Here is a 25,030-nt window from a genome sequence, read left to right as displayed (position 1 = left end):
GAACGCCAAACCACCACCGCCACATGGTCGATTTTGCCAATATTGGAGGGCAGGTAGCAGGTTCCTGCTTCTATCCATGTAAACGTAGGACAAGAATAGTCGTTTAAGCTGAAACGGGACTTGCTATTTGCCTTCCAATATCCGCGGAATCGACCATTATGGAGGAGGAGGTTTGACGGTCTGGGTTGACATCATGTTGGATGGCTGCACACCCCTCCATGCCTTTGAGAGAGGTTCTGTGACCATTGCGAGGTATAGGGATGTGTTCTTGGAGCCCTATGACAACCTCTTGAGGGGCGCTATTAGTTAGGCGCCGAGTTAATTTTGATGGATGTTAGCACATGACCACATACAGCTCTTCTGGTCGACGAATTTCCTGAAGGGTAGGATATTTACTGGATGGATTGGCCAAACAGAACTCTAGACTCCAATCATATAGAGCATGTCTGGGACGATCTCGGAAGGGCAATAGCAACTCGCAACACCCCCTACGGGGACCATCCATAGCCTGACAACAGCGTTGTTGAACGAGTAGAAACGAATGCCCCAGGATCCCATAACTGCTTCATTTTGAGTATGAAGTCACACTGCAAAGCCTATATGTCTGTTAGAGGGGACCGTAACCCCTAATAACCCCTTTTTTTGTTAAAATTTGCAATTGCTGTTTCATACCATCCAACTCTAATGAGTGTTATTTATGATCATGCATGTGTATTTTAAATTTGAGATGGTTATTTGTTTTGTATAGTTTCAATGTATGTACATACCAAATTTCATTAAAATCGGTCCAGTAGTTGCGTAAATAATTGACCAAATCAAAAAATTCTCTTAATTTCTTACACCAGTGTACATAGATATGGTCATCCAGAAATGAATATGTATCGCAACCAAAAGAAAAATAAATTTTCACAACTTCATAGTTTGCATAACAGCTGCATTTTTTAGAGCGATATAGTATTTCTTTTTTTTTTTTTTTTTTCACAATGAATATGAATTTTCACTCAAAAACTTTGAATTAAGATAGAGAGATGAAAAACTTTCAAAATTCAATTTGCTTAACAATTTTTATGTTTACAAAGCAGAGGGAGCCGGTGACTCACTCTCAGATCATATTGCTGTGCGAAGCACAAAAGCTGAGCTGATCTGCAGCTGAGCTCAAATTGAGAAACTGCTTTTTACACATCCATATACGTAGGTCAGTCAGAAAGTTAGTTGCACTTCTTCGTAAATCTGTTCCGTTTAAAAAATTTTGATGAAACTCTATGGGAATCTTCAGACATGTACCTTTAATGTGTGATGTATCGGCTTCCCCAAGACAAGTTCAGTTTTTCTGATTATCAGTCGCAAACATGTCTTGACAGCTGCAAGTAGCGTCCAAATTTGAAATGCATGCAGTGATTCAATTTTGAGGGCAAAAAAGTGCAACTGCAGTGCAACTAACTTTTTGACTGACTCTCGTAATTGATTCAGATTCCATTTTTTCAGAATCTTTTTTTTATTATTTCCCGTTCGCAAATGACCCCAAAACATTGCATACAGGTAAAATATGTTATAAAGAACCATCACGTAACTACAACTCAGTTTTGATTTTTAAAAAATGAAGATACGACTTTAGTGCTCAACAGGGCATTATACATATCAGGCCCTTCAAAGATTGGAAAATAATACAATTCAACTATTTAGATTTACAAATATAAAGAGTTGATTTTTTTAAAATTCAGTACAGAAGACAAAAATGCAAGATGTTATTGTTATGAACTACTTAAATATAAAGTTAATCTAAAGCCAAAAAAAGATTCAGTAAAATGATAAACATATGGAAGAGTTTTTAAGAAAGAACTGCACAGTAAAATCTTCAAATAAGAAGTGGATATTTAAGAACCCATAGTTGGGCTGTCTGCTGTCCGTTAAGTTTATTTAGGATTAAAACCAGCCTAGCGAAAACCCAAAGCCTCATGCTGTAGTTATCCTTTTTGTATTTACATTAGGTTATAATTTGTAATACTTTCAGTATTATTATGGTTAATCAATTGACAACTGGCATTTCAAGGAAAATTTAAAAAAAAAAAAAAAAGATAAGTTAGACCACAAAATGGCTCTTACATCCAGCAGAGCTTGCAATAAGATATCATCCTTGATACGACCTTCTTTCCTGGCCCTGGCAGCTAGGGCTGAGAACCACTGGGCTGGAACCCACCACTTGCCATGGGTCACCTGAATCTCATCATACACTCTTCTCTCTTCTTTTGTCATCAGACCTGTGTAAATAAGATGAGTAAAGATAAACGCCTTCTTTCATATTTAGACAGCTGAAGATTTTTTTTTCTTACCACAGACATTTACCAGTTTAAAACAGTTTGTATTGTTACATGAAACTTTGAAAAATAATAATCTTAAGATAAGGAGACCAAAGCTGAACAGCTTGCTCCAAATGAGGTCTTATCGAACTTCTGTATAAGGGTAGAAGAATTTTCTTAGAATTTTATGAAATAGATTTAGTTAGTCTGAAAGGTGGTATGTACTGCCAAGTTTGTAACAAATACAAAGGAAATCTGTTGAAATGAGATGCAACAATTTCATGTAGAGAATTGAAATACTTACCGGCTTCCTGCACATGGTCAAGGGTGGGAAACCTTTTCTTGACAGAAGTGCTCACTGCCTGGAATGTGAGGACACTTAAGAGATTCAGATAACGTGCCAGGGTGCGACGGATTATCTTGCCTCTCTCATCGGAACCGTGGACATAAGTAGCGATTAGCATAGAGATCCTGGGGAAAGAAAATCCAATAAGTGATGTTGATGATCATACAGAGGGCATTTAAGTTATTAGAAGATTATTTACTAAATTACAATATAAGTAAAACAGTGAGACGAAAAGGAATGTATGAGGACTTTTTAAAGTTTCGAGTAAAACATGTGCAAATTTCAAACCATAGGTAGGTTTTTATGGAAAAGTTTTTCTAAATAATAAAGTTTAACAGCTCCTGCCATCTAATATTTTGCATCTGTTGCTCCAAAACATAAGAGATTCCTACCATGTTCCAGTTATAGACAAACTTTTATTTTTTGGTACTTTCATCACTTTGTTTAAAGGTTTCTTACCTTGAATATTTTTGGAGTTACACTGTTCTTTAAAGCTGCCTAAAATAAATATTTTACTCATTGAAAAAAAAAAAAAAATACATGAAATTAAAATCTTCATTGAAATTGCTGACTTTAATAATTTGATTTTATCTCATTATAATCACATATACTCCATGAAGAACAATAACTCACTTGTCAGGCCAGGGGATGGCCAAGTATTGTTGCCACCATCGACCAACTACGATGGACACATAAAACCCAAGGACAAATGACAATGGGATGAGGTTGGTGAATGCCTCACAGTAGATGGTCAGTTTCTCAAACACTCTGGAAGAGAAGAAAATAGGCACATTAGAAGCGATTCATCTTGAAGGAGAAAAAAGTAGATTAACTAAAAAATCATAGAAAACAATTCTGTGATCATTTGGAGACAAAATAGAGAAATTAGCTGTATGAAAAGAAATACCTGAGTTCAAACAGGCAGCAACCAATGCCTAGTTAGGCATAGATTGACGACCTAACTGGGCATGGGCTAAGTGCAGTGATCTTGCAGTGTGGCTCTGATAAGGTGAGTTAGACCTTGAAAACATTTACATCTCTTTAGGAAGTTCAATGAAAACATAAAACATTATGTGTTATTTGCACGGATTTAAGTTGGAATAATTTTGCAAAACTACTAGGAAAGTTGTCCAACTCAATTGAGTGCCACATTATATTACTTTATATTAGTAAACACACACAGCTTTAAGGTGGGAAAACTAGTTCAGGAGGCCAAACTTTAAGTGTTTTTCTTGAATTCTTTCAACAGGGAAAGAATAATTGGAATTTGTTCAAACTTGGGGGATATTTTATTCATCTTTTGAAGCACCATTTGTAATTTTGTCAAGTCATTTCCATCATTTCCACCATAAATAGTGGAGTTAAAAGCTGCTGTCTATGGGCAGTTGCTGGTGGGCATTACTGAAAACACATCTTTTTTCTTTAATCATTATAATTTTCCCTACTCCTTAACAACATATTTCCTAAGAGTATAAACCTTATTGTGGTTAAAAAAGTTGAAAATTGCAAGTTTTTGAGGTGTTTAATTACAATGTCATGTTTTTCTACCTTTTTTTTCATATTTCTTGAATTAAAAAAAAATATTTTTATTAATAGTATTGTTTATATGGATTACAACTGCATAAGGATTATTTACACAAATTTTCAGAACAATTGGTGAATAACCCTTTCAGCTAGAATGCTCACCTTTTGAAAAAAAAGTTTTGAGAAAAAGGCATTTGAAAAAATTGCTGTGAACGTTTTCGAATTTCCACACTCACTTAAGTGTTCATAACATCGGAACTAACTGAAATTTTGGCAACATATTCTTGAATCTTTTTACTAACACTTTATGACTTTATTATTACCCAAGACAGAAGTATTTCTGTATTGGAAAGGGTTCAAAGAAGGGTAACTAGACTTGCAAGGGGACTTTCAGATTTAGATTATGATGCTAGACTTAATAAGCTTAATATGTTTAGCCTGGAGCAAAGGAGATTCAGAGGGGTCATGATTCAGTTATTTAAATTTATCAAAATGAAAGATGTTAATGGATTAAATTTTTGCACGGAAAGCAGGACGAGGGGTCATTGATTTAAGCTATTCAAATCTCAGGCTAACCTGGAAATTAGGAAAAACTACTACTTTAGAAGGGTTGTGGGTACTTGAAACAGCTTACCGGAGGAGGTGGTAATGAGCAAGGGGGTGGATAGCTTTAAGAGGGTCATTGATCTTCATTGGGGACTAATAAATTGACTAGGACCAGCCTAGCTGGGCCCGGAGCCTTTTGCTGGTCGTCACATTTCTATTGGTATTTATATTTATTTGATACTTACGTTCTTTGGTTTTCAGAGAAACAATATCTGTAGAGTGCACTGAGACTGTAGTAGAGGCCGCAGAAGATCATCATCTCACGGTACAGCAGTTTGTAGATGCTGCCTCGCCACCTGAGGAGCAATTTGGCAAACCCACATAGGCGGGCCTTGCTCACATTCAGAGAATAAGTGACTGTCATTGTCTCTTTTGGAACGACTCGAAGAAAAAGCACAATTTCAAGAAATGAAAGGAATATCTTGCGACGGACCTAGCACTGGAATTTTCAAAAAAAGGAATAAATGAAAGACAGTTTTGATAGTTCACACCAGTCCCCTTTTATTTGTGGACGTGACGCATGCACTTTAAGTATCCAGCTGATTCATTATGTAGAGGGCGACCACAGTGAGAAACTTTGTGGTTGCTGGCAACATCAGATTGCCATTGAAAGTGAGAATTGGGTTGTTTTGCTTCATGGACTCCATTGGTTTAGGCAGAGCTTATCCACTCTTGGGGATTGAATCCAGGGTCAAATAAGAGTCAGCTTTTCTGAAAAATAACATGGTTCTAGTTAGTCAAATGACAAACACAGACAGAAAAGTAGTTGAGGGGGATATAGAGAGGTCCAGGCTGCATATCGTTGCCTCAGAGCATTAGTAAGATATCTTAGTGTTATTTCTGGGGTTAAATTTTTTACTGTTGCTCTGAGGCGACTATATAAACATCCTTACTCTGCTAGATACTTTTAAAATTTGGAGACTGCTGATTGGCTACCATGTAAAAAGTCATCCTTCTCCTTCACAGACTGTTTTGTGATGCTGTAATTAATATTTCATGTTGAAAAAAGATCTCTAGACTTGTCCAAAGAAGGAGGGGGAAATAAAAAGCATTCAAATGTGAATACAGAAATTCTGAGGAACAATATTCACATTCAACGGTGATGGATACGCTAAAAAAATAGCCAATGGACTTGCCTCGGCTGGCCAATCAGGCATTCCAAGCTATTACAATGTCCTCAACTGAGTAAAGGTTGTTAATATGCATCTGGTATTTCGTAAGTTTTCTTGAAAATCAAAAATACCATAATTTACTAAAATAACCTTTTTTTATTTATTGTTCTGAACACAGAAAATAATTGAGCTAGTCAGTGTTGAAAGAAAATTACAAGATTTTAACTATCAGACAGAAATCAAACTCTAACAAGATGTTATATCATTTTTAGGTACTGTATACAACAACTACCAGTCTACAGCTCTCAGCTTATACACTGGTTAGACAATTTAGCTAGAAAAATGAAGAGAAAGAGATAACATAAGAAACACATTAAATACGAAAAATTGTTGTGTTAATTTTTTTTTCGTATCTAGTCTAAAAGATTTTGTGTAAGTGGATCAAAAAATCAGTTCTCTGGTACTTAAAAGTTCAGAGTCAGTGGAGTAAAAGTGATTAAAAAAATCAAAAAACACATTTAGCTAATTTTTAACTTCAACTAATAATGTGAAAAAAGCATAAAACAAGTAAAATATGCAAGGTTTAATTCAGGCTTGTCAAGAGTTTATGTTCAATACATTTAATATAGGTAAAAAAGAACAAAATAAGTAGGAAAAAATGTTGACGGGCCTGATTTAATTGCATACGAGCTTGGACAACCCAGTTCTTGTGTATTTCTTTTTAATTTTATATAAATTTTTACACATTAGAACTAAGAATATTTAAGTATTGAGTTCACGAAGACATTAGACCGCCTACAGTTTTTCAATTAGAAACTAAGCCCTAAAAATTTGAACAATATGTAATGCATTCTTATCACCCTAACATAAAATCGATTTAAAAAGTATTGAATTCATTATAAATGCAAATCATTTAGCTTAAATGAAAAATCTCATCATATCGAGGTAATAAGTTAATTTAAATTTTGAAAAAGAACATTCCTTCTTATTTGTTATAATGTAGTAAGTCACAAAAATGAATATTCAGGAAGCTTTGACTGCAGCTTCTTTGAAAAAACTTTCATTTCAGAAAGATTATAGTAAAACCCCCTTCTAACGGACACCCCTCAAATGCGGACAATTTTTAATTCCCCGATTAAAAGGCAAATAACACTATTAGACCCCTGTTCTGCGGACACTCCTCTATTGCGGACAAAAAAAAATTGTCCTGTTAGTGTACGCATTAGGAGGATTTTACTGTTTACACAACAACTCAAACAAAAAGTTAAAACAGTGCTAACTCAAACAATAAGTTAAACTAATGTTCTTGATTTATAGCTTTTGGAACATTAATTTTTTTTTCTTTGTTCCAAAAGTGTCCATTTTAGGTGTGACATGAGATTTATGTAACTGAATACATTGGCTTTTTTAAATAAATTTTATTTTAATTCTTTTCAGCAAAATATGTTAAAAATTAATAAAACAATTGTAACATTTAAGGAAAAGTACATCTTTGATAATTAAGCAAAAAAAGTATTAATTTTCATTCAATTACGAAAAATCGCGAGGGTCAAGGTTTTGAAATATTCAGTATTAAAAATAAGATGTTTAAAAAATTGACGCTACTGAAAAATAAAATGTTCAAAGGACTAAACAATATTCTTACGATTATTCTCTTAATTTCAAAGGCATAAAAGTCATAGGACAGTTTATTTTTGTTCTTTCATTAGATAAATTTTACGAATAAAGAAAATTACATCCATGTTAAATGCGTTGTTCTTGGGGGGGGAAAAAAAGGACAGACAGAGTACATTGCATTGTGGATTTGAAGGATGAAACTTTCATGGAAAATACTATCAAAATAACAAAACATTAATAACAAATTAAAATAGATAAGTAAACAGCGGTAAAATAGACATTTGAAACCTAATCGCAGATTTTTTTTTAATGCCGAATTTTTATGGTTTTGACACAAATCAAAATTTTTTGAAAAAAATAGAAGCATATTACAGAAATCAATTGGAAGGAATGGGTTAATTCTTACTCGAAAACAAAGCTGTATACAAATGCACAAATAAAGCAGAATCAAAGAGGATGATTATGATGCAACTGCAACTAGACTAGTGTTAGATTACAACAATAGAGAAGAAAGATGTAGTTACTGTCTTGCAACCCAGAAGATGGCGCCACAGTACAGTTTTGAGGATTTCATTTCTCCGACGCGAAAATGAATGAATGGACTCGAGACTGGAGACGCGTAATATCGTGTAGTTTCGCTTTTGACATGCGACAATACACTTTCTTAGGTGCTGTGTGAGCAGTTCCTTTATTTAGCTCTCATTTAATTTTTATTTGTTTGTTTTCGGCTATTTTTCTGTATTTTTTAGTGCATTACAAAGAAATTAAAAAAAATGATTTAATTATATATGCAATTGTATTCAGTTTCTCTATATATTTAAAAAAATAACGTCAAAGAAATTGTAAAATTCTGTCTTGTGGAGAACCTGTATTCAGGATATCCCTATCCCATAGCACCAAGAGCCTGGAAATTTTGAACAAAATTACTTCGAGCCCCGAAAGTTTTTTTTTTTAATTTTGAAATAGTATTTTTTAAATTAATAAGTTTATCTAAAATTGCGCATAAAAAATTGCCTATTGAAGGCAGAAGCGGACATAAGATGAGTGTCATGGGAGTCATGACACCCCCAACCCGTCGATAATATATATTATCCACCCACATTTTTTTCAAATACTTTTATAAATAAAATGTAAACGATTTCAGAAATCTTTTTTTTTTTTAATTTTTCGATTCATAAATGATTTTTTAAAATAAATATTTGAAACCTACTTCTTTTCATTAATTATGAAATTAATTAGCGACGTTTATGCCTCAGGTGTCCTATTCTGGACCGATTTAGTGCTTTATTGACACCCAATTAATTTCATAAATTGTTCTTACCCAAAAACCGTAAGCTCGTTTTTTTTGGGGGGGGGGGGAGGGGGCATTCTTCAGAATGCCCCCTTTCCCCCGCCTAAATGATAGTCTGTAACCGCCACTGATCGAAGGATGAAATTTTTCCCGCACCCCTTAAACATGCTATGTCATTCGAAAGAGCTTCTTTTTCTGTATCAGATTTGAGCTCGTTCTTATTTTTTTTCAATGAATTAGAACAGCAGAATAGAAGGCTTCTTATTTAGCGTAAGTCCAAGCGTGTACAAAAAAGGCCGTTTTGCTTTGTACAAGAGGTCCTTAAGCTGTGGTTGGACCCCCACCTCTACCTACTTAAAACTTGTCAAATTTATAGTATTCTGTTCCCGAGCCGGGAGCCGGGTCCCAAATTTCCGACTAGGCTGACATGGCTTTTCGTCGGCCCTGGCTATCTCAATATGGTCAAGTTTAGCGCATGCCAGAGCATTTTTTAACATAGGAACTGCGCGACACCAATGTCGCCTAGTGAAAAAAATCTGTCGCCTAGAAGATGCGAAATCAAACCACTGGGCGACACTGGAAAATCTAAAATTGGTACACTCATTTTTGTAAACAGATTTCAAATCTTTGTAAAAATCTTAGGAAGACCCTTGCCTTCTTTAAAAAAAAAAAAAAAAAAAAAAAAAAAAAAAAAAAAAACCGTCGACTCGTACATGACGAAAGCCTTCTTTTTCTACCCTTGGGGACCGGCCCACCACGCACTCGGCGCCAGATTAAGCAATCGATTAGCACCCCACCTCATTAGCTCTTTCATTGATGATAGCCGATAACCATTTCACGTCTATCTGTGTACAGGATACAGGACCCTGCAGGGACACTACTTGTTGGGACGGGACGGCAATAAAAGCAGTTTGCTGAACGAAAACAGCTGTTTTTCATTCAGAGATGCAAAGAGAGAGAGGTATTTTTTCGAAAGAAAAGCCGAAGGCTGAAGGGTCGGGGTTGTTTCCTGGAATTATTTTCAGTAATTTTTGCTTTAGGGTAACTGAGGATTATACCACACCTACCACTTCCTTTTTTATGACTTTTTGAATAAAAGGGATTCGCGCGTTGAAACTTGTAGGCACTGGCAATCTATTTATTTTTTCTCCAGTTTCGAGGCAACAGGACTGAAGAATGATGGAGTCATTTGTAACACGTTTTAGCTGTAATTAAAAATCCTTTTAAAGTTATAATGAAATAGAAACTCATTTTGATGATTCAAACAAAGGATTTTTAAGGGTAAGTTTGGTTCGTAAGAAAATTTACTTATTTCAAAAACTTTTACTTTAATTATCCATTACCGCTTTTAATTTGTAAAAATGTTTTTGAGACATTTGTTATTTATACTATCATTTCCAGGGCCCGGATTTACATTTTAGTTAAAACCTATTGCTTATCACGAAAAGTTGTGTGAGTTGTCGTTCCTAAAAAAAATGAAAATACTTGAAAAAAAAAATTAATTTCATTTTCAAATGCTTGAAATTTTACAAAAATGTGGCTACAAGCCTTGAATTTTAAAATTTCTAAGAAATTGGAGTTGATAAGGAGGAGTGCCAAAATATGTTAAATTCAGTGTGTGCTTCAATGGAATGCCGGACATCACATAAGGTCCAGATCCAAAACGTCCATGGACATAACGTCCAGTTCCAAAACATCCGAGGGACAGAATGTCCGACGGACATAACGTCCAGCGGACATAACGTCAACAGACACAATGTCCGACGGACAATAGGTCCAAAGACAGAACTTTCACATTTTTGGACCCAGCTAGGATATAACCTCCAGTTTTAGAAGTTTATTTCTTGAACTTCTCAATTAATTACATGATTTGCCACTGAACAATAGGTTTCATGGAAATTATACTCTTAGCAGTGACGCACACAGAAATTTTGCAAGGGGAGGGTCCATAGTTAAAAGTCCCATTTTCATATCATATCCCAATATACCGTCAAACATATTGACTTGATTTTATTGATTTTTGAGAGCAAAAACAGTAAAAAATAAATTATTGAATAAATAATTAGCATTAATTAATAAAAAAATATTAATAACAGGTACTAAAATTACCAGAAAGCAAACGAATTTATGCAATGTATTTACTTTTATCATTGTTCATAAATGAAAACAGATGCCCAAATTCAAGTATCAGAAGCATCAAATCTGAAGAACAAGAAAAATCTCATTTTAACCTGTAATTACAAAACTAAAAACATTATTATTACTCTGTTTTCATTTACAGTCACCCACAGTCTGAGGTTTACAAAACATCGTAGAATAAAATTTAGTTTTCTAGTTCATTTTTCGATTTTATTTATAACTTCCTCAGTGTGTGATGGTGACATTGCTTGAATTCAGCAGTACAAGAACGCATTAAACGCACATTATACATAGTACTATTTAAGTATGTTTTTAGCCTTCTCAAAGTCGAGAAACATCTCTCGCTTGTGCAATTCGTTACAAGAAATGTACATATTTTCTAAAACATCTTTCAACAAGATGATTTTTTTTCCCTATTATGAGAACTGAAATTCTTGTTTTCTTTGTTTGGAAATATTTTGTTTATAAAGTACATCGAATCATAATCAGTTGAAATAAGAAAAATGCAAGAGCTATGGGAGGGGTCCGGACCCCCTGGACCTCTCCCTTGTGTGCGCCACTGACTCTTAGCATCGTTCATTATTCCATCAAACTCTATTCCCTTGTGTGTGTGTGTGTGTGTGTGTGTGTGTGTGTGTGTGTGTGTGTGAGAGGGGGGGGGGTTGCTCCTAACATTGGATTAAAGTATATTCATAAAAAGAAGTATGCTTCAATTTTATTTCTTACTAAGCGTATAAATTTTGAATTGTTCAAATGGGCAGTATGTTACTCTCTTGCTACCTATTTTCTAAGTGTGTACCCTATTTCTTTTAAAGCACTTTGTAGATGGGTTTCAGAGGTGATTAAAAACTAACTGTATCGAAAGTCCATGAGAGCAAGTAACAATGCATTATACTTTCTTCTACCTCGCTCTATCTCTCTGTCGACTGCCTCATTGATGTGTCGACCCCTAAAAAAATGTTACTGTGTACTATTTCAACTTGCAAGAGTACATAATTTAAAAAAAGTTTTGTTTGCCAATTTTTCCCCGAATATTTTCGATTCCAATCTTCCTTTATATGGCTTCAAACTGCAGAATTTTACTAGATTTTTTTTTGTCAAAATTCCCTCTGGGTGAATCCCCGGGACCCCTAAATTGGGATCCCTGCATCATTCTCTCAATGCTATTCCCCTTCTTAAGGAAAATCCAAAAAGGCAGGCAAACGAAAAAACACACACACACACAAAAAAAAAAAAAAGAAAGAAAGAAAGGAAGAAAGAAAAGAGCATAACTTTATGTGTCTCAGGGGAAAAGACAAATATAGAGCAAAAAAAAAAAAAAAAAAAAAAATCATTAATAATTTGCTTTTTTTAAAAAATATAGCAGTCTTTGTATTTGCGTATGTTCCATTGTAGCACCTAAACTATTTATCTGACCTTCATGAATAAGTGTCAATTGATTCGTTATTATGGCTCAAGTAACGTACGCTATCAATCGACTTCAACAATAGGAGGAGTTGATTTCACCTTGCAAAACTCGATTTTAAATGATTTTTTTTAGCGTCTGTTTTAAATAAATTTATTAATAACCCGACTAAGGGAACAAAGGGTAAGAAACAAGTTTGGTGTTGATTATAGTCTTATTAAGTTAAATCAATCTTTTATTGTTTAAATTTTCTATCAGCTTCATGTAATAGCAATAAATTAAGCTTACCTTTTAAGTTTTAAGTTAATGATATTCTTGTATATCAAACTAAAATGCTTACCGTAAATTACTCACGCTATTATTTTTTGTCCATCTTAGATTAAAACGGAAAATATTTAAATAAAATAAAAAAATAAAAAACTGAAAACCGACTACGGCAAAAAAAAAAAAAAAAAAAAATTATTTGAATTTTGACATCTTGAATTCAAATTATGTTTTTCGCAATCACGAGTGTGTGTATGTGCGTGTGTGTTTGTGTGTGGGGGTATGTGTTTGTGTGTACGGGTTATGTGTATGTGTGTGTAGGCATGTGTGTTTGTGTCTGTGTGCTGGCATAGGTGTGTGGGTAGTTGTGTGTATGAATGTGTGTGTGTGGGAGGGGGTATGTGTATGTGTGTGTAGGCATATGTGTTTGTGTCTGTGTGCAGGCATGAATGTGTGGGTAGTTGTGTGTATGTTTTTGTGTGTGTGTGTGTGGGTGTCTGTATGTATGCGTGTGTGTATGTGTTTGTGTATGTGTGTGTAGGTGTGTGTAGGTGTGTGTGTAGATGTGTATGTATGCGCGTGTGTGTAGGACATGGATGCAACCTGGAGACGGCTTTCGCTATAGGAGCAGCATCGTGAGGAGCCCGTCGACGGTGATGGTGCGGAGGGTGGAGGGGGTGAAAAATCAAAGGAACGTCAAAAACAGTCAAGTGAGAACAATAAGCAATCGTGATTGCTCAAAAAAAAAAAAAAAACTAAAAGATAAGAAACAAGGTAGGTGCTGTTTAATACCATCGTCCTATTGAGTAAAACCAGTAATTTGATAGGTTAGATATTCCTGTTTATTTAGTTCTATTGAAACCCTCTGCCACTTTCGCATTAATAACATAATTCAATTCAAATACAGTAGTCGTGCGGTATAGTAGAACTGTAGTTGAGAACGCACGACAACGGCATTTGAATTGAATTATAATGTTATTAATGCGAAAGTGGCAGAGGATTTCAATAGAACTAAATAAACAGGAGTATCTAACCTATCAAATTACTGGTTTTACCCAATAGGACGATGATATTAAACAGCACCTACCTTGTTTCTTATCTTTTAGGGTTTTTTTTTTTTTTTTTTTTTTTTTTGCCGTAGTCGGGTTTCAGTTTTTTTCATCTTTTATTTTTTAGAGCTACAATTTCCGAGGGAGTGCTCCAAATCTCTTCTCCCCTTACCATTATCAAAGACATGTAGAATGCATCTTTAAGAATGCAAATTAGAAAAATTTCTTGTGGCGGGCCCTTGAATCACTCCTCCACGTCATATCACAAAAAGAGCGTATTGAACTCCGTTTTTAGCACTACAATTGCAGAAAAAAATCCGCCTGACAACCCCGAACCACCCTCTTCTGAACATTATTGGACATAATGTTTGAGTTTTGAACGTTTCAATTTCAAAAAACGGGCGTGGGGAGGGAGTCGCAACGGAGCGCATAATATTACGAAAGTCAGTTAGAATTACAAATAAAGAAAATTTTCCTTTGATATGGGCCCTCAAATCTCCCCTCACTCTAACATCATCAAAAAGATCGTCTAAAACTGCATTCTTAGAGAGGCAGGTGAGTGACACCGAACCTCTTCAATCCTAACATTACCAAAGATAGTCTAAAATGCGTTTTCAAGACTAAAAATTTCGAAAAATTTCCGGGGGAGAAACCCCCGGACCCCCTTTACTTCGGAGTTAATACTATTCTTAAGGTTTGGTTTATATCGGCTTCCTTTTAAATCAGAAGATCTATACAGCGGCCACAGAACAAACAGTACTTACAGAAATACCACTTTGAGGCGACGATTATGCATACATTTGTTGAGAAAAAGGCTGTAACCTTCACAATAATTTTTACTCTTATGATGAACTTGTGTCGTCTAGTAAAAATTCCTTAAAAAATGCTCTGGCGCATGCAGGTGTTGGAGTGGTGATTTAAAAAAATTTAGAACACAATTTTTGTTAAAATATTAAGACATTTTTGGGGACAACAAATATCAAGTTTTTTTTTTTTAAACTTAAATGTTATTTATAAGCTTGATTTTTGAGCTTGAAAGCTACAGTAGAATGCATTCAATCTTTTATTTTTTAACACAGTGACACAATATGAAGTAGAAATATATACCAGTAGGATAATGTATGTCCAATTGCTTCTTTACTTGCCTTGTTGTTGTTTTATCAAAGTGAATTACAAAGAATGATGAAGAAATATCCTTAATAAGGAGGGATTTGAAGTAGGGTGCAAGTCCAAAAATTTACTATGTACTTAATTTTTATCAGATAATTTGATACTTTTTGCTATCTCAGAATCATCAAAAATATCCCTGTAAATTAAAGATAAATAATTTAAAGATGCAAATGAATAATTGTTTCTTACAGCAACTAAAACTAAGAAAACCGTCACTCAAAATTTTATCTTGGAGTAAATTTACCACAAACGCTTTGGATTGCTTCATCATAACCAATTCGTTTTCAGTAAAATACAGCTTGATTTTTCAAGTTACTTGTCACTGACTCTTATATTTCGTTGCATCAACATGAGACAATGCCAGTGAAAATCTTTGATTACCACTGTTAGAAAGATAATATACAAACAAGAACAAAATGCTTTAAATTTATCCTTCTCGCCACGGCACCATGTGCTGATCTTGCATCCATTTCTGTCTTCTCCCAACCACAAGAAAGATAATTTCGTTCCCCGGGGGCATTTTAATAAAACAAATCACTATTTACATTTTTAAGGCAAAAGGTCAGTGACTAAATTAAAAAATTATATATGCAAGAAATAATCCAACTTCACTGAACAGAAAAACAAAGCAAACTGACTCTTTTTGCTGGAAGATCAAGCTAATGCTCAAACCACAAAACAAGATATAAGCACTATAAAAAAATAAATAATTACTTCCCACCTGGGGACAACAAATTTAAATTTTGATCTAAATACATTTTTTGAACCAAGTGTTTATATTAAGGTTCTAAGGGGGCATTCATTAATTACGTAAGGGTCCCGAGAGGGAGGGGGGTTGGAAAAATCTCTATATACCCTTACTTGGGGTGGAAGGGGGAGTGGTCAGACCCACCCTTATGTAATATTTTCCAAGATGTATTAGAAATTGCTCGGTCAAGTGGTTTGGCAGGGATCATATTTCATTTGCTTTTGGTAGGTAAAAAACGTATTAGGAGGAACTGTTTTTTACTTGTTTTTCAAAGGATGAAGTGTAAAATATAATAAAAGAATCGCCCTATGTATGGCATGTCTTATTTTTAATAAACATCGCATCATATACAAAAAATATTTGTCAAAAAACATTCGGTCTAGATTCCTTTTTATTAAGTATTTCTTAATACAAAAAGGTTCAAGCAAAAAAATAGTGAACTTAATAACGATCCCCATGATGTAAGATTCGTTATTTTATTATTATGAAAAACGAAATGGTATCTTACGTAAGATAAGGGGGGGGGTGAAAAATCTTACGGACCCTTACATGGGGGAGAGGGGGGTCAAAAATTGGCAAAATCATCTTTACGTAATTAATGAATGGCCCCTAACTCATCATATTGTTTTTTTTTTTTCAATAAGCTATGATACCTCCCCCCTCCTCTAGCGCCAAACTGCAATTTGAGAGAAAGAGGGAATATCCCCCCCCCCCCCCCCCCGTCTTCTGGAAAAAAAAAAAGCAGAAGCAGCAGCACAGGTTTTTCCTCTCTTTCTTTTTGGAGAAAACTTCTTTGGGTCTATGAAGGTTATTTTATTCAAAAAATATAGGCCCAAATATATATTATCCAAAAAAAAGTAGGACAACTCCTATCTCTGGCCCTGGCATAGGTTTTTCTCTCTTTTTACAGAAAATTTCTTAGGGTCTACGAAGTTTATTTTATTCTAAAATACGGCATATCATCGTGAAAAGTTTCATTTTTAAGTTGAATTTTGTTTTTCTGTGCAATTAGGAAATAAAATAATGAAAATTTTAGGAATTTTGGGACAAAAATTTTTTTTTAGGACGTTTTGAACAATTCCTATCCATTCGCATGAGCACGCTCTGAACTTGAAAGGCGGTTTTTGCTACTTCGCCTAGTAAGCATCAACAGATTATATTACAGTGAAACCTGTGTAAATTGTCCACTTACGGTGCACTACTTTAATGGTCAACTTCAAGAGGTGGTCATGGTCAACTTACAAAGATTGATTTATATGATAAGGGCTAATTCCTTGCCTGGAAAAAGCGGTCAACTTAGACAGGTGGTTAACTTACAACGGTGGTCAACTTCACAAATTTTACTGTTTTTTTTTTCCGTGATTCCTGCGTTTCTTTCTTCAAAATTAAAAAAAAAAAAATCAACCGTGCTCGAGAATGTCAAGACAAAGTTTTTACTTTTTGCAACTTAGTAACCCTCCCACACCCTTACGTTTACGATCAAATCGTCAGGCGCTCTAAATGTATGCACTTTTTAGCAAGTAATTAACCCACCTTATCTTAATCGGATGCGCTTCAGTATTTCTGACGATATATATATTTTTTGAAACTTATCTGACGGGCTGTCTTAGCGGTCCTACAAGGGTTGGTGGAGGTACCCGAAAGGATGCAAGACATCCTCCCTAATAGTTCTTCGAGCGACAATTCTTTACAAGTATTACCATCATCTTCAACAATTTCCTTTTGGTCAGAATACTTGTGTGATTGTGTGGTTGTGTGATTGTGTGATTGTGTTTGCTTTTTATTAACCCTTTGATTTGAAATTTACGATGAATTTAATCCTGTTAGTTTCGTTTTTCTTTTTTCCATTTTCGATTTCTTTTCGAAATTCTTTGCAATTATGTAAATAACTGAAAATATGTTCCAACTAAGTATGCTTTAACCTTTTGCAAATGTTCAAGGCACTGCAAATATTATCTCACTTCGCATAAAGCTAAAGTTGAGACAAATATTTAAAAAATACATTACAAAGAATTGCTGCAATTGATGGCTGGAATAAACTGTTCGTAGCACGAACATATTCGAAAGTACCCACACTTAGAATTAATTTTCACAAGAGGGCAAGTCAAGGAAATGGAGGGAAAAAAATGTGGTTCACGTGTTCACATAAACTCACGAAAGTGCGATTCATCTAGTGCGACACCATCAAGTGATGAAAATATCGTTTTGTAATCTTTCCGCTATACTTTATTCATTGATAATCTATAAATTCGTGCTTTTGAAGCCCAATTTTTACTAGATTGATATTGATACTGTCTCATTGAAAAATAAATTTATATTTAAAATAACAGTAGATATATCTAATTAGTTTAATTGAAAACTTTTAACTAACTGAAAGCTAAGCTACTCTACTAATGGCTTTTATTGAAACCATAATTTTATGCCGAGGGCTGGATACTGGATGTTATGTGCCGGATACTGTTTTCGTGTAAGAAGGATTGTGTAAAGTCGAGAAGATAATTTAAATAATTCGATCCCGAGGCACATGGACGCCTGAATTATAAGCACAAAAAAAAAAAAAAAAAAAAAAAAAAATCATAGAAACGTCATTCAAAGGTCAAGTGAAAACAATAAGCAATTCGTGATTGCTCATAAATATTTTAAACGTCTTGTGTAGAAACAGTGTTGCCAGATTGGGGGAAATTTCCCCATTTTGGGGAAATCTGGTGCTCTCTGGGGAAATTTTGGGGAAATGGGTTTTAGGGGAAGAATGTTCTTGGATAAATATATACAAAAATCATAGTTTAAATGTACATACAGAAATAGAGTAGTAAATGCAAGTAGGAAAAAAAAACCTTTGGCTATTTCTTATCTTTCGGTCAGGCGCTTATGACTTGTGGCACCCGCACGGCTTTGCCCGTAGTAGAAAATTAAAAGGTCTTTTGGTTCCCCTGTATATTTACAAATAACTCATGATGAATTCCTCGCCAATTGGCTTACCCACGTTACGGTTCCACGTTATGATAGCTTGGTAATTTACTCGTCCATCTTATGATAATTTTGCTCGGGAAAATGTTCTTAAAATTGGAATAGAAAAAGAACAAAATCGAATTTTCAAAAAATTGCTTAAAGGTGCACACCCCCATGCTACAAACTAATCCTTTGCCAAATTTTATGAAAATCGACAGAGAGAGAGAGACTTTCAGCTTTATTATTAGTAAAGATAAAGAAAGATAAGGACAAAAAAAAAAAAAAAAAAGCGAAAATGGGAAGAAAAAAAAAGTTGGGGAATTTTATAAGAAAATTTGGCTACTTGGGAAAAAAAAAATTTTTTTCAAGAGACAAAAATATTAGAGGATTCGATTCATTTTATGAAAATATTAGTGGAAATTTTTTTTTTTTTTGAATTTGGGGAATTTTGATAGAAAACATAGCTTTTTGGGGAAAAGTTGGAAGGGTATTGGGGAAATTTAGATTTGATCATCTGGAAACACTGTGTAGAAAGTCGTATATTTCATTTTCGAAATTTGCTTTGGGAACCTCTATTTAAATGACCCACGACTTACGAGCCGCCACCGGCGGTGGGGACTCATTTTTGAGAGGGATATGACATACAGTCGCAAAACTGCACATTCCTGGATCCCAAGTCATCAAATTGCATAATTTTGGTTGAAATATACTATTAATTTTAAATGATAAGGTAGACTGGGGAACGTTTACGATGATTTTTTTAATGAATTTTCTAATTTTAATGTTTTAACCGAGGAAATTTTAAACATTGCGGTTGTATGAAGCAGTTAATCGAGTCAAAATTCGCATATTCAGTTGTTGCTCGGCTTGTGTTTTTAACCGTGAAAAAAAAAAAACGTCCAAGTCGTTTGCGTAAGCTTGCCCTGAACGCAGGTCAAGTTTACGCATAGTAAAAATCCTAGCAAGGAGTAAGTGTATGAAATATTTAACCAAATTTAAATGTTTTATTCATCTTAAAACACTTTAATAATAAGAAAATTACACACAATTAAAGAACATATTGTAGGCATGAAGACAACTCTATGATTGTAAGCTAGAAGATACGAAGCTGTTACTTAATTAGAAATGAATAGTGATTTTCAAAACGAAATAACATAAAAATACTAAAGTAAGAACGTGCGTAAATGTGCCCCGCTCAAAACGCGTAAACGTGCCCCGTCGGCAAGTTTGGATTTATTTTTAACGTGCTACAAAATTTAATAACTCTTCTGTCTATATAAATACAATTCTCAAAAAAAGACAGAATTCTGTTATTTTTTATATATATTCATTTGTTTTTAACACAGTATTATTCATTCACAATGAGTTTCAAAACGTTCAACATAAAATTTACTCAACTTGGTAAAAAAGATTTTTCTATCCGCATGCTAAACCGAAACTGGAGTGATGCTCAAAAACTTGGGAGAATATTCGCTAGGGAATAGCATCAATCTGGTATGACAGTTGGATCTCCAGTTATAACTCGTTTCGGAAAAAGGGCACTGCGTAAACGTGTCCAACGCGTAAATGTGCCCCAGTCCATGGCCGTCCGAAGAGCTAATGGCGCCCGGGGCGAAAGTTTCCTGACGCCCCCCCCCTATACACACAGAAAAATCAAGTTAGTTATAACATCAGTGCATAATACGCGTAAACGCGTTATACTTGATTTTTTTACATAATAATGAACAGAACAATCAGAAGGCTATGCATAATACGAATTAAAACGAAAGCAATGAATCTGTTTCTAATATTTGTGAAACATTAATACCGCAAAACTTTTTGAATGCTAAAAATCCAAATATTTATCCGCTAGATTATCCCACTAGATAAAAAACAAACAATTAAAACTGAATTAGTTATTCATATTGATCAAACTAAGAACATGAATAAATAATTTGCTGATTATAAATAGAAAATGTATTCATCGAAGTTAAATGCATCAAAATTAATTATCAATCCGGACTCATTCTCTATATATTAAGAACAAAGATGTCATTCCTTCGCATCAAATATTTGTAAGTTTTAGGGGAAAGCCAGTGGAATAGCCCCTGAATGTAAAACATTGCTTAAATTTTTTTGAGCATATATTTTGAACAATTTTTCCAAGGAAATGCTCCAGATCCTCCTATCCATAAAATTTTCGAAGTCTGTCTAAAGTTTCATTTTTGAAACTTCAATTTCGAAAACTGCAGGGAGAGAAGGGATTGATTTCAATCTGTTAAAAAAAAAAAAAAAAAAAAAACGATCGAAAACAGACTCTGAGTTCCCTCCCTTGCCCTAATGTCAATAAACATGGGCTATAATCGCGCTTTTAAGTGCTAAAATTGGGTTTTTAAACCTAAAAGTTTCAACATTTTGGCCGGACACCTTTGGACCTTTTCCTATCCGATCAATAAAAAGAAGTTTTTTTGTTTGTTCTTTCAATGTTCTCTCCTAAAACTTTTTTCTGATTACGTCACTGTAAGCAGGGACAGAATTCAAGCAAATTTCGTGGAAACTAGACAAACGAGAAGTACTTTTTGTTTGATTTTAAACAGTTATATTCTGAGAAATTGTATCTGCTTCAATCATACAAAGGAAACGAATGTTTTTGAGACTTAAAAAGAGGAATGTTTCCTTGCCCTAGGAAAAAAAATGGAGAATCATTTCAATAATTTTCTATTTTGTGTTTCTATCACTGTGTATCTACGCTACACAAAATGAAGGGGGCGCCGCAAGGCGTCCCTAATTTTATACGATCGGGGTATTTTATACGATAAGGTGTAATGCGGAACGATAATGCGGACGGTGCGCAGTGCGGAGCAGTGCCAGTAGAAAGTGTATTACAGAGCGCTAAATCTGCTGGAGCAGCCTGAATGCAATGTTGAAACGCTTCTGTAAACTTAAAGAATGCGCTCGAAACCTTTCAACTAAATTTTTTTCCATAGAAGAAAAACTTGATATTATTTTCTGATTATGCTCTCTAACGTATAGAAAGTGCCTGTCGACATCTTTGTCACCGTGAAGCTAATAATATAAATGTGGGTGGTATCTTGAAAATTATATTGGATGAACTAGGTGAGCGTTCTTCGATATTCGGCACGACTCTAAAAGAGGTGACAGAAACTCTGAAGAAACACTGGATGACTTGCAAGACAGTGCAGTATGTTAAGCTGCTCAAGGTTTTGATTGTCTCCTTAAAGTGAGCGGTAAAATTGACAAAATTATTCAAAAACTTTTAATGAAAATGAGACTGCAATTCATTTTTCTCAGTTTTAATTTTTGAAATCTCTTTCAAGGTTTCAAAGTAGGGGAGACTGGGGTAATGGCGGTCAGCGGGTAATGGCGGTCACTATGATTTCTCGTAAAGTGAATAACGCTAATTTAAACTGATTGGTGCTTCTATTTCAAGGAAGTTTATGGATATACTACTGAAGCGTTCGCCTTCTTGCCAGCCGTCGTTTGCCTGTTGTGTAAGAAAGACTGTTTTGACGTTTCGCCTTATAAGAAAGAGAATAGTTTAATTCACTATCAGCTCTTACTGTTTACCTTTCCTGGAACGAGTTTTATCTCACAATAACAAGGTAAGCCATATTGTTGTATCACATAGAGTTTTATTAAGTTTGTAAGCATTAGTATTTGTTTTTTAGCCGTTGAAGGAAAATATGCGGTTGGGGTAATGGGGTCACCATACTCGGAGTAATGTCGATCCACCCCCTGAGGGGTATTTATGTGACATGCGCTCCGGAAAGTAAAATTAACTTGAGCAACATATTGGCAGTGCCCTTAAATTTGTAACCCCTTTTTTTACCCTGGAAAGATGTTTTTTTTAATTATTTATTTCATATTATGCCTATACTTTCAACTTCTTTTTGTAATATCTAAAAAGCGGAATTAATAAACATAAAGATTTCACCTTAAAGTGTTAATGTCATTGAAAATCCCCATATTTCTTATTTTACAACCATTAAGTAGTAAATAACGTTACTGACTGCCATTACCCCAGGGTAGGGTTTAGCGACGTTCAAAGCTGATTTTGCAATATTTTTTATTTTTCCAATAGGTAAGATTAATTAAGCCTCAATTTGAGTTTGCAACAGGTAAAATATACTATATGTAAGCAATTTTATTTGATTGCGTTTCAAATTAAAAAAAAAAGTGAAGTTTTATATTCATTTTCCCGGAGGTGACTGTCATAACCCTAGTCTCCCCTAAACTTACGGATTTAATAGATAAATAACTTATTGCTATGTTAATAACTTCAGAATGACTCGTCACATACAAAAGACATGATTTCTGTTTAAAGCCATTTGACTTCAAATTCGAGCGATTTTCACAGCTACTTTTGATCACTTTACCCGTGTAACGATAAGAAAAAGTGGAATCATTATAAAAATATTTATGCATGCAAAACTATCCAGAAAAAGACACACAAATACGCTGAAGTTTTTCCCAGCGCTGATACTACATGCACATATTTTCTTTTAATGATTTCAAATATGATGCCATTTCAAGTTTGACGAGGCAGTTCTCAAAACGACAAAGAATGCGATCAGTCAAATGCGGCATCCAGGCATAATTGATTTCGTGAGTGGGATTTTTTTTTTTTATGTTATCAAGATTGAAAGCTTTATCGAAAATCTCTAATAAAAAATGAGTATTACTACTTTTTAATATAATTACTACTTTAAAATACTTCTTATTTTTTAATGTGTCATCAAATGTTACGCATACAATGAATGGAATCAGAAAAATGGCTGTTCTTACAATCAGCATATTGAAAAAAATCATAATCATTTAAAATATATTGAAACAAAAGAAATAATAACAATAGGCAAATATTGCTCACTTCTTTTTTTTCCCGGAAATAAATAATTTAATTACAGCGCTGATTAAAATTTTTAAATTTCAAACTTGCAACAAAATTGGAATTAACTGGTTAGTTTTGATTTTTATAAAACTAATGAATCATACATTACAGTTAATTACACGCTTCCCAGTTATAACACAAGATGGATGGTAATGAAATTAGTTAGCTATATCGACGAAATATATTAAAATATTATCTGGTCTTTTAAATGGACCAGATAATATTTTCATTTTAATGTTGACATCCCAGGCAGTGCCCAATTAAGTCATAGTGGAGCCCTAAACCTATGTACAGTTCATTTGGCTTTCACTACTCTCCTCTTACAGTGGCACAGCCACGGGAAAAGTTTTGGGGTTAAAAATTCTAATCGTAAATTTTGTAAAGGATGAAACCCAGCAAAGGATGGACCCTAAGTCATAATTAAACAAACACATTAAGTTAAGTGTAATTAGTAATTTTGAAGCGAGAAACGAGAGTGAACACTTTTTAGAATCTGGCATCGAAAGCGAATAGCAGATTTTTGAATTCCCGCTCCAAACCTTGTAAAGAGATTTTATATTCTAATGAAGTAATAATTATAAATTGAATTTTGCTTTTTTTGTGCAAAAATGAATTGAACAGCTTTAAATCACCCACACTTCGTAGCTCTTGTTAGTAATGTAAACAAATGCTGTACACATTATTAATCTTTGTAAACAATTATCTCTTCTTTTCTTTTAACTCATTTCTCCAAAAAGAAAATTTCCCTTTTTTTTTTTTGAGTGTGAAAAAAAATTTTTGTGTGTGTGCGTGCATTCTATAAAAGTATATGCTCGTGACGACTTAAAATAGGTCAGGTAGCACCGGTGTTGTCTGCTCCTAATGATAATTTTTGTCCGAAGAGTTTAGTTGTTTAGTAGGTACTAAAATTTAAACAACTTACGAGATTTAAAAGCAAGATCATGTGTTTGTTCAGGAAGAATGAAGGAGTTGATCACCCGCACCTGTTAGTGAGATATAGCACTAAAATAATTGTAAAGATCATTTTCCATCGATTTCTCCGAACGATCGAGTTAGAATTCTTCCCCATTCCTTCAAAAAGTGTACGAATAATACACAAATATTATAGTACTGTACCGTTATATCATTAAGAAAGGTAACATCAAATAATATTTGAACCAACTTACCCTTAAAATCGACGACGATGCTTGATCAATTGACTTCTCTCACCACTTGTTAAAGGAGAATATAAAATATCGTCTGCCTGGATCGCGTTTGGAGCACTCAATAGAAAATTTTGGAGTTGAGAACATCGAGAATCATCTGCGAGGGTGTTGGCACATGCGCAGTAGGATATCCGCATTCGCCAGCAAGCGTGTCGCCGAGCGCCGTCTGCCAACCTTAGACCGTCCTGTGTTTTCTTTTTTAGTTTTGTTTTAAAGACTTTTTTTTTTTTTCAAACAACGCAACAAAGAGAATCCCACGAAAGTGCTGACAATGGTCTCGGAGAAGTTCAGCGTGACGTCAACATGACGTCACACAAAGCTAAAGAAAATCTCCTGGCGAGCCAGATGATGAGCCTGAAAAATAATGTGCCGATTACTTTGTTAGTGAGGAACAATACCTTCTAAAGGCTCATTGCGACT

At 34.4% G+C, this 25,030-nt stretch overlaps 1 protein-coding gene across 1 annotated transcript in view; it reads right to left on the bottom strand.

Annotated features, from left to right (window-relative positions):
• LOC129227030 (bestrophin-4-like) overlaps positions 1-24,672 on the bottom strand; it is a 46,324-nt gene extending 21,652 nt beyond the window's left edge. The window contains exons 1-5 of the mRNA XM_054861665.1: positions 24,572-24,672; positions 4,959-5,484; positions 3,277-3,411; positions 2,602-2,768; positions 2,104-2,258 (exon numbers count right to left, since the gene is read on the bottom strand). Of these exons, the coding sequence (XP_054717640.1) occupies positions 2,104-2,258; positions 2,602-2,768; positions 3,277-3,411; positions 4,959-5,137 (636 nt within the window). The 5' untranslated portion in view covers positions 5,138-5,484; positions 24,572-24,672. The remainder of the gene's footprint in view (positions 1-2,103; positions 2,259-2,601; positions 2,769-3,276; positions 3,412-4,958; positions 5,485-24,571) is intronic.
• Between the last annotated feature and the right edge of the window lie 358 nt (positions 24,673-25,030).

Source organism: Uloborus diversus, chromosome 7 (assembly GCF_026930045.1).
Source record: "Uloborus diversus isolate 005 chromosome 7, Udiv.v.3.1, whole genome shotgun sequence".
NCBI classification, from domain to species: Eukaryota; Metazoa; Arthropoda; class Arachnida; order Araneae; family Uloboridae; genus Uloborus; species Uloborus diversus.
This window is presented reverse-complemented; position numbering and strand designations above follow the sequence as displayed.